The sequence below is a fragment of the Plasmodium gonderi genome (assembly GCF_002157705.1).
Source record: "Plasmodium gonderi DNA, contig: Pgo-contig_447, whole genome shotgun sequence".
NCBI classification, from domain to species: Eukaryota; Apicomplexa; class Aconoidasida; order Haemosporida; family Plasmodiidae; genus Plasmodium; species Plasmodium gonderi.
In genome coordinates this window covers 708-11,905 of record NW_021629318.1, presented here as the reverse complement: position 1 = coordinate 11,905, position 11,198 = coordinate 708, and the positions used below count along the sequence as shown (strand labels likewise).

The window sequence follows — 11,198 nt, the reverse complement described above, 5'->3', positions numbered from 1 at the left end:
TGTACTAAATTCAATATAGTCAAACCTATAAATTTTATATTTTTCACCAATTTTGCAAACATTCTCTCACAGTGTTATAACGTATAATAATTTCAATGAGCTTGCAATTTTTAAGCATATAATCTGTGTAGGTATATAATAAATATGAATATATTTTAAAACTAAAATATATCATTTTGCAAAATAAAAAGTGAACTCATTAGAATAATCATGTTAGAAAATATATAAGTATTCAAAATAAAATTTAATGATGCCAAAATGTGAAAACAAAACACAAAACCATAAACCCTGGGAATATATATTTTTAATTAAGATCCTTCTGAAAATAAAAAAAATACAGTAAATAGTAAAAATATATATATTATAAATTAGAATATTCTTCACTCACGGAAAAACCACAGTGAAAAGTTAACAAAATAGTTATATTAAATTATAAGCGATATTTAATATACTATTATAATAGAAAAACGTTATATCATTTGAATCAAGAACAATTAAACATGGTAAATATAAAATGTACTTATGCATAATGTAATATATTGATAATACTACATTTTATATTATATTTATAGCATCATAGAAATATCATTAAATAAATATATTTTCAATTACAATTTATAATTCTATAAATCTCGTCTTAATATAAACATATGATAAATATAATATATTATATATATGTAAATTTATAATATAAATTTTAAAATGCATAATAAATTCATTTTGTTAGCTATGTATTATGATTTCATTATTACAATAATTATGTCCTATTAATATATAATTAATACAAGCTTCTAGAATTAATTTTATTATTTTGTTAATATAGTTAATGAAAATGTTACGAAATCATCAATGATAAATAATATAACGTAAGCATTAAATAATATAATAGTTCCTACGAAATGAATTTCAATCATAATATTGATAATTTGTGCATAAAATACTATTTCTTAATATTTCATATGACATTTATTTATGAAGGGTATGTTATTATTTAATAAAGATAAACTAAAAAATATAATATAAAACATATAAAATGGAGGAAGTAAATAAAAATATTTTTTATTTATATATTATATTTTTTAATCAAGTCCACGAATATTCAATATATTCTTATAATATTTTATACATATATTATCATAATATTGTTTTATATATTCGAATACGATCATTTTTTCCATCATTTCAGTATGATTTCTTTAAACATATAGAATTATTACTGTCGGCAGAAATAATGGCAAAGGAAATATCGGGATCACTTAAGTATAAAGCACAATGTATTTGGGAAAGTGGTTATATAACACAAGATTTGGATATGTATACTGATATATGTAAAAAATTTGCATCTGTGCATCATATTTTAGTAAACGAACCATACAATACAATACCCCTGGATATTCAAGCTAATTATATAAATTTTTGGTTAAACTAGGAATTAAAAAAAACAAATAACATATTTATCATATCTGCACCTGATTTATATGAAAAAATTAGGAAAGTTATTTTTACAGATGGCATAAAAGATATATATACTGAAAAAATAAGAACTATAAGTAACAATCATTTAGACAATATGAGTCTGTTATATGAATTATACAGGAAATATAATGAAATAAAGCTCTCTAATTATTCAATAACTGGAAATACTGATTTATGCATACAGGACGTTACAAATTGTTATAATAAGTTTGAAGAAGCTATAAATATATGTAGTAAAGATAACCCTACATTTTGTACAGTATTAAAAAATTTTAAAAATAAATATGAAGATCTTTATAAAATAGAATTACCAACAAATTGTGAAATTCATAAACTGTCAACTATACCCACATATGAAGACAAATTGGAAGATGAATTAAAAGAAAAAATTATTACACCTGAAGTAATTATTCCTAACCCCCCTGTAGAGACACAAGATTCACTGCATCACGCGGATCCTATAAATCCAAACAAAATTCCCATATATACTAGCGATGGCCCCCAAAATATTAGCACATTAACAGCATTCATTGGAACCACATTGCCAATGATTCTTATATTTATTATATATAAGGTTAAAAAATATATCATTCAGATGTATTATCTCTATAACTCCATATTTATAATATATTTTTATATAAAAAATACAAACATATATTATTTCATTATTTATTGCATTACCAATTTATATTAGTTCACTCCATTAAAAAACTTCTTGCACTCAAAAATTATTAATAAGGATAAAATAGACAAGAATATAGAACAAGAATATAGCAAAATATTATTTAATAATTCAAAACAAGGTCACGATATGATGAAAGATCATATATATAATATAAGTTATGAGTCCACGTTAAGTTATTAATTACGTTCTTAAATAAATTATGTGCTATTATATAAAAATTTTTCCTAAATATATAAAAGGAATATACACTTAATACTGTATATAAATATAGATAAAAAAAAAATAACATTCAAGACAAAATTTTTCACTATGAATAGTAATTAAACATAGGGACATTATTTATCAACGTATTATGTAAGGATAATTTATAATAAAATAAAATATATCACATTTATGTAAAAATTTAAATATATTTTTTATGTTGTTACAGTCAATAAAAAAATTATTATTATAAGGAAAATAATATTAAGTCCTAAATTATATAGAAATGTATAAAAAAAAAGTAGTATAATTGTCACATTTATAATATGATAAAACAGAGTTAATAATTTATAAATCTAATAAATTAAGAATTAAATTTACAATAATGCTATACAACATAAATATCTAAAATAGTCCTAGAAAAAACAGTGTAATATAAAATTATGAAAATTTTTAAATGAATATAAACGTAAAATGAGCTTTTATAATTTCTATTTAAAAAATATGATTAAAGAAGTATTAGAGAATTGTAAAATATTATATAAAAATATTCAAATCACTATTATAATTATTTATGGAAATTAATATTTTCTTCCAATTTAAAAAAATTATATATATAATGCTAAAAAAATAATATTAAATATTATGTAAATTACCCTTTGTTGTGTAAGTAATATGAAATATTTATTGTTACATTTTTTATTGTACCTGTATCGATCATAATAATGAATCATTATTAAATAAAAAAAAAAAAAAATTAATCCTTATATGTTTTTAAATTATGCATTCAATTTTATAGTGTTATTACCATATATAAAGATCATTATCTACCATTATACATAAAATGTGCAAATACCTATCATAAATTTAATGAATTATATATTTCGATATATTTTTTTCTGCAGTTAGAATTATTCTTATATTATTTTATTCAACTGCAGAAATTGTGATTTATTATTTAAATCATTTGTTTTATAATATTTCATAGAAATTTTTTGTCCTATAAAACATGAAAAATAACCAAAAATATCCTCACACTATATATTTATGATACCCTTTATTAGTGTTTCATTTTTTTGATTTTTATGGAAGAAAATATAAAATTGTAATATAATAATCAATTTATTCCTTATAATATTATGTACTTGATGCATTATATTTTTTCTCAACCATAGAAATATTTGTTTTTATAACATTAAAAATATTGCATTATTAAATATATATTAAATTATCCTATTGGGGAGATAAGGTTTATTGCGTAATTATTGTGAATGTATATCTGAAATTTTTTATAAATATTATTATTTGAATAAATGATAATAACTAATAGAATTCATACATAAGTTATGCACTTGACATATGCAGCAGCTTCCTTATTGAATTATTTTTAATATTTTTTCTTTCTCTAAAAATATTAGTATAAAAAAATTAATAAAAACATAGATAATATATGTTTATATTTTATTTTAATACAATATGTATAATAATGCATGTTAATGGAACGTATTTTAGTAATATTTTACTCACGAATATAATTCATGTAATACATATATGTATACTATTTATTCTTGTGCTTGTTCTATTAATATTTCTTATATATATATAAGAAGATATCCATAACCTAATATTTTAGAAAAAAAAAATTTTTTCATTTGGTAATAATTAATTTTTTTTAAAGTCTTATACATTTTTAAAATATGATTATTCACAATTTTACTAAAATTCTATTATTAAATTCCTAATATTTATTATGTCTTTACAACAAATAAATTAGTTAAAACGCTTGCTGTTTTATATTAGAATATATAATAATAATTAATTGTTTAATTATATTTATCAAAAATATGTTCATATTTTTGCATGAAAATTTTTATATATTTTATATAATTCCGTCCTAATAAAATTATATTTTGAATGAAAATATCCATACTGCCCTTATTGAGTTAAAATAATACTTCAATACATACATTATTAATTTCTTGATTATTCGTAACTTATGTAAATTCATTTATTTTCCAAACAGAACACATATTTTTCTAATATACTTCACGTATTATATATATAATATGAATTTAATATAATTTTATTATAAATCATGTAATATAAAAATTAATGAAACACACATATATTTAAAATATATTAATCAAATTAAACACTACAATTATTCACACAACATCTTAATATATACCTAGGGAATATACAATATAAATATTAGTAGATATTCAATATTTTAATTATTTTCCATATTTATTGAATTTTTTAGACTTCTGGGATATATTTTATGCGCTGTAAGGCGTACAATGTTCAATTTTAATTAACATGATATTTCTACTTTAATTTTTTATGTAAAATTTAATTACTTCACAGTTTGAGTTATCAATATTAATATATTAAATCATATATTTAATATATATTTACTAAGTTATATCATCATAAACATTTCAATTAATAAAAAAAATCTAATCAAATATTCAAACAAAATGCAGCATGTATCTTTTCATCATTTCTCCATAATATGTAAATAGATATTCGAATGTAAATGATTTTCATTTGTATTAAAATTTAATAGGAGCAAAAAATCATGTTTAATTTAAATATAGAAAATCCATCTTATTAATAAATCTCATAGTCATATACTATACGCGATGTTATTTAAAGAGAGATAAGTATAAAAAAACTTTTATAATTTGTTTTAATAATGAATCATTTCTTAGTATATAAATGCATACTGTACATTTGGTAATGTGATTGTGCCTATAAAAATTGGTTTCTTCTTCCTTAATAAATTTTATTGGTGCATTAAATTTACACAATAAAATTATATTTATTACAATTTGATGGAACATTTTTATATTATTTATCATAAAAATATTGCTTATAATCCTGTAAATTCTTCATTATATATATTTTTCTTTTTTGAATAACATTTAATTTATATATAAGATAATAAATTTAACCCATTTGAAATTAATAGTTTTAGTACATTTATGATATTAAAAATTATAAGAAAAAATAATGCATAATATATATATTTATTAATATTATAATGAATAATATTATTTTTAGGGTTCATGATTTGGGGTTCTATTAATAGGACTTACACAATAGTTAGGTCTCATATTTAGTTATTAATATTCCATTACATTAATTATTTTTTTAATGATATCTTACGTACTTAAATATAATTATTAATAGAAATTATTGTAATTTATATGAACATATTTGTTCTTAATTCCATAATATATGTCGGGTACATAACACAATGTTATTATTTATATGATCATATGATTTAATATAATTTAATGCTAAAAGTTCATGTATGTTAGTTTTTTAAATTAATTCCATGATTATATTTAGCAACTGTGTTTAATTTAATGAGAACTTATTTTTAATTTACTGTAATTTTATAATTTATTATAATTCATATATGTAATATATATTGTAACATTGTAAATTATAAAATTTTTTTTTGAAATGTTATACTACTATATATAATAAACTTTTTTTTTACAAATAATATGAAATAATTGTATAGTAAATAATATAATGTGCATTATTTTCTAATTTTATAATCTTTAATATTTATATATATTTTTATACTTTATTTTTCCTTAGTTAACATACCTTTGGATACTTTATATATACAATTATTTCTTTATATATAATAACATTAAAAAAATGTACTTATATTAAAATTACATTCATTTATATATTTAATTATAAATAAATTTTAAAATGAAAAGTATTCTTAGTAATCTTTTTTTTCACTTCATAGAATGCAGAACAAAATATAAATTCATTGAGAATCTAACATTTGCAGAAAAACATAATCTAGTATATCATGTATGAATATATAAAAATATATTATTTAAATATTATAAATATTCTACATACTTAAAAACTTTTTCATGTGAATATATGTCATATATTACAATATTTATATATAAATATAAATTGAAAATGTATAATATATGAACTCACTGTACAGTTCAATGTTACAGATCAAATTATTCTATTAAAACTTTTAATACATTAAATGTTATATATATTCTGCTGAGCACATTGCATTCATAAAAAACAAATTGTCAAATAGGTATGTTTTACTAAATTTTAATTAACAGATTTAGTAACAAAGATAAATGTAGGCAATATAATAAACATATACAAAAATTATTTGAATATATTCATTTTATAAATATGAATTATTATATTAGGGGAAAGAAATTAAATATGAATCAAAATATTTCTTTTATTTTACATAGAACGAGTAATTACTCTAATCAAGTATTTAATAATATTAATATGTCTACGTATAATTCTAATAATAGAGATAAAATAATTTATACATTGAAGAAAAATAAATTTAATCATATAACACAGTACATCAAAATAAAAGCATCATTATTCACTTTTTTACAAATTCATATATTTTGATGAACAACATTTTTCTGAATAGATATTCTTTTTCTAATAATAAAATTATGAATTTAAAACTATATAAAATTAACAAGCGCATAATTTGTATTTAATATATTTTAATAATATAGGAGTTCATCAATAAATAACATATATTGAACACTTTATTTTTGCTCCATTTTATTGTTTTCAGAATTTAAATGTCACATATATTACTGCATTACATATAGGTATTTCAATTAATAGTATCCTTTTATATAAAGCACAAATAATTTCAATAATCAAATATTCACGTCATATACAATTTTAAAAAATTAATTTAATCCATTATTAACCTAATAATTTCAGCTTATTTAAAAATAATGAAGACCGTTATATATTAATAATTTACGAACATTATTCCTTGCTTAAAATAGCAAACTAGAACAAAAATAATAATAAATATATTTCCCCTAAATTATAATGTAACTAAACAGTTATTCATATATATTCTAGAATAGATGCAATTAATAAAACCAAAACAAAAATAATATATAGAACAGAATTTTTAATTTTGTTACTAAGGTAAATATAGAAACGAACAAAGCTTCAGTTAATGTTAATTTTATGATCATATGATGAAATATAATTTTAGGAAATAAGAAATAATCATTGATTCATTTTTTTTTATGAATAATATGTATTTCTATATATTAAAAATTATTATGATTAATATTCATTTAAAATGACATTCAAAAAATGTTATTAAATATAACCCTTTAAACAATAATCTATTAATAAATGTAATAAAAATTGCTAGTAACATAAATGTAATATTAATGATAGTTTATTGTATTAAAAAATAATTACAAATAATATTATGCATATGTGTTAGAAATATTTAATTATTATTTACTATAAAAGGAATGAGTTCATTAGAATGATGCATTAAATATTATATCCTATATCTTAAATAAGAAGTTCATTGGTTTTTTATAGTATTTATAAAATCTGTTATTACATAAAGTTCATTTCATTACAATTACACGTAATAATATAAATATGCAAATTATATTTTATAAAATATAGAATTATTTAATTTTTTTAAAAATAAAAATATGTGAGAATCAAAAAAAAATACACAAATAAACCAATAATTCAATCACACACTTATATATACTTTTCAAGCACTTCTAAAAGTATATAAAAATATATAGAACTATGATTTAACATATGATCTTGTATGTACGACAATTATGAACATTTTTGCTTAATTACACTATAACGCTTATGTATGTGCAAGGAATGTTCTCTAATTATTATTATTTAGGCTAAAAATATGAAAATAATAATTTTTCTTTATTATGTGTATCCTTTTATATTCCTTTTAAAAAATAATATTTGTATCACTTTTTTTATATATATATGTACATATATATGTTCTGTTTTAATATTTCCTTAAGTTCATTATTAATTTAATGCATATAAGAACCTTTAAATATTATATATTTTTGATATATTATATTTTTCCTTTTGATATCTATATATATCATAATTATTCCTACGCATATTATATAAATTATATTATATAAAATAATTAGTATTATAAATAAAAATTTATGATTTAAAATGTTGAAAATAATCTGATATAAAATAATATAAAAAATAATTTTCTAATATTATTGAAATTATTCTGTTCAAAAAATATCTTAGCAGTGGAAAAAAATACTAAATATAACATATAAATATTTCTGCGAAAGCAGCATCTCACATATCAATAAATACAGGAAAATATATAATTAAACTATAATTTTGTAAAAGTATAATATTTATAAAATAAACAGATAGAACATATTGATTTGAATATATATTTGTTTATAATATTTCCTAAAAAATGAAAAATATTATATATAGTACAAATCAATTTTTACAAAAAAGCTTTTTAATATTTTCTATTACTTGTATTATATTTATACAAAAATATTTAATTTCATTTTAATTTTATCATTATTAATAGCAACGTAGGAAAAAATAAATGCCAATATACTATTCATTATGCTATACAAAGTAATTATTATATATTTTTTCTTATTTGTAATAATATTTACAAATATAATGAAATATGTATTACACGTATTATATTATTCTTCTTATGACATCAATGATTATAAATATTCAGAAATATAAATTCAGTTCATATAATGTTAATGTAAAAAAAATATAATAGTTAATAGAGAGAAAATATTAACGTAGTAAGCTCAAATATATTATGTATTTGATCACATTATAATATAGAATTAATTATTTATTTTACAAGATTTTTTTACTATGTTAATCATCTACAATATATTAAATAATAAGTAAAAAAAAAAAACAATAATTATCAAAATTAAAAAATTTCAGCATGTAATTAATAATACTGATGTATAAATTAAATTTATATATGTGTAAAAAACATATATGTTCAATTATTCAAATGATAGTTTTTTTATACAATTGATATATCCTCTATATACTCACGTAAAAGTATATAATTTACTTATATTGTGTAATATCTATTTATTAAACTATATTACATAAAATTATTTGTACTTATTTTGTATAATACATAGATATAATTTATAAATGTAATAAAAATTCATTATTCTGAGGCTCAATTATTTGTTATATAATAATAAACTAATTGCTACTAGGTAAAAACTAAGAAAGAAATAACAATTACAATTGATAATATCATTCTATTTTAATATATCATATGGATGTACATTATTAATTGTAATATTGCACTTAAAAAATATTTTGCCTACATAGCTACATATATGTTCTCAGAGTTCCCACATAAAATATATTATAATAAATGCTTTGAAATATTGTTATTTTGGAATTATAATTATTTTTAAATTTTGTATATGCAACATAATATAGAATGCAATAATGGCTGAAGGTTTTACATATGTAAATATTTTAAATTGCTCTAAGAAATTTTAACAAATTATAATATTTCTTATGGTGTTTTATTTCATGATATATAATAGATAACACAATTATGCTCGAATATTTAAATATCAATATTCTTCAATTATTCACTTCTATATTTTTATTTTTAGCCTTTTGACAAAGGTGAGTTAACTTCTGTAAAGTATTATAATATGTTGGATACAGGTGTTAATAGAGTGAAAGATAATAATATTTTCTGTAGTCCTAGAGAAGAACAAAATAAATTAGATGCCTATCCAGAAATTAAGAATTTCTGTTCACAATTACGGAAATATTTAATAAATGAACGCAATAACCACGATCAGTATATGATCAATTCAGATTTGTGTAATTTGTTAAGTTACTGGTTATATGAACAATTAGTAGAAAAGTGTAAAATATACCAATGTGATGCTATAACGATTTATAATAAAATTAGTAATATATTTGCTACTTCTTCTGGTACAAATAGTTTATACAGTTTTTTCAATTGTCAATTAGATCCTTATATTTATACACACGAAGATTGGGAAAAGAGAAAAAAAGTATTTGATTATTGCCAGAATTTTGACACTATTAAGAACACGTATCCAACTGATAAAGAAAAATGTAGACAATACCATGATTACATCCTTGATATAAGCAATCTATACAATAATTTTAAGAATGAATGTACCTTTACAAATGTAACTAAAAAATGTCCAGTAAAAAAATTTTACACATTTGATAACTGTAACCCCACAAAACTACTAAATGATCATAGATGCGATACAATACAGGCAGAAGAAGTTGACAATTCAACAGAAAGCACACAAAATGAAGACACACAAAGTGAAGACATACAAAATCAAGACACACCAACAGAAATTCAATTAAAAGAACAAATGATTTATCCAGAAGAAGATGATCATATTGTATTTCCATCCATTAAAACGATGTCACATGAAGAACCCCAGTTAATGAATGAAAATCACAATACTCTAAAAATATTTGGTAAAATCCTTCTAGGAGGAATAGTAACATCATTACTTGTTGGTGTTTTATACAAAGTAAATACGTTTTTATTTTATATACATAAATCATATAAATATTCAAGTGTCATGAATTACATATATATGTATAATAAATTTATATATTACACATATTTTATATTATTCATTCATGTAACAGTTTACAGCCATAGGTAATAAATTACGAAATATCATTCCATATAGAAAAAATAATATAAGTCACCTAAATAATGAAAGAAATGAATTATATAATGATGCATCAGCATACATTAGACCTTATTATGAAGATTCGCAGGATCATTATGTAGGGTATAGCGCTTCGTAACTGTTTTTATTTCTAAATATTTAATAACATGATATATATTTATTGCTATAATATTAAATATACAAATATGGGAGAAATTTATATTAGCTTACATATATAAAAAAATTGAAAATAAATAAAATTATAATAT

At 18.9% G+C, this 11,198-nt stretch overlaps 1 protein-coding gene across 1 annotated transcript, besides 3 other annotated features; it reads left to right on the top strand.

Moving 5' to 3' along the window:
• Window positions 1-899: 899 nt before the first annotated feature.
• Window positions 900-983: a sequence feature (nonsense mutation produce stop codon;~variable surface protein).
• Window positions 984-1,186: 203 nt separating this feature from the next.
• Window positions 1,187-2,050: a sequence feature (nonsense mutation produce stop codon;~variable surface protein).
• A 120-nt stretch (window positions 2,051-2,170) lies between these two features.
• Window positions 2,171-2,341: a sequence feature (nonsense mutation produce stop codon;~variable surface protein).
• A 7,350-nt stretch (window positions 2,342-9,691) lies between these two features.
• PGO_003460 (variable surface protein) lies at window positions 9,692-11,068 on the top strand (the record flags this gene model as incomplete). Its single annotated transcript, XM_028691315.1, has 3 exons — window positions 9,692-9,712; window positions 9,865-10,830; window positions 10,904-11,068. 3 exons carry the CDS (start codon window positions 9,692-9,694, stop codon window positions 11,066-11,068), a joined length of 1,152 nt encoding a protein of 383 aa, XP_028547116.1.
• Between the last annotated feature and the right edge of the window lie 130 nt (window positions 11,069-11,198).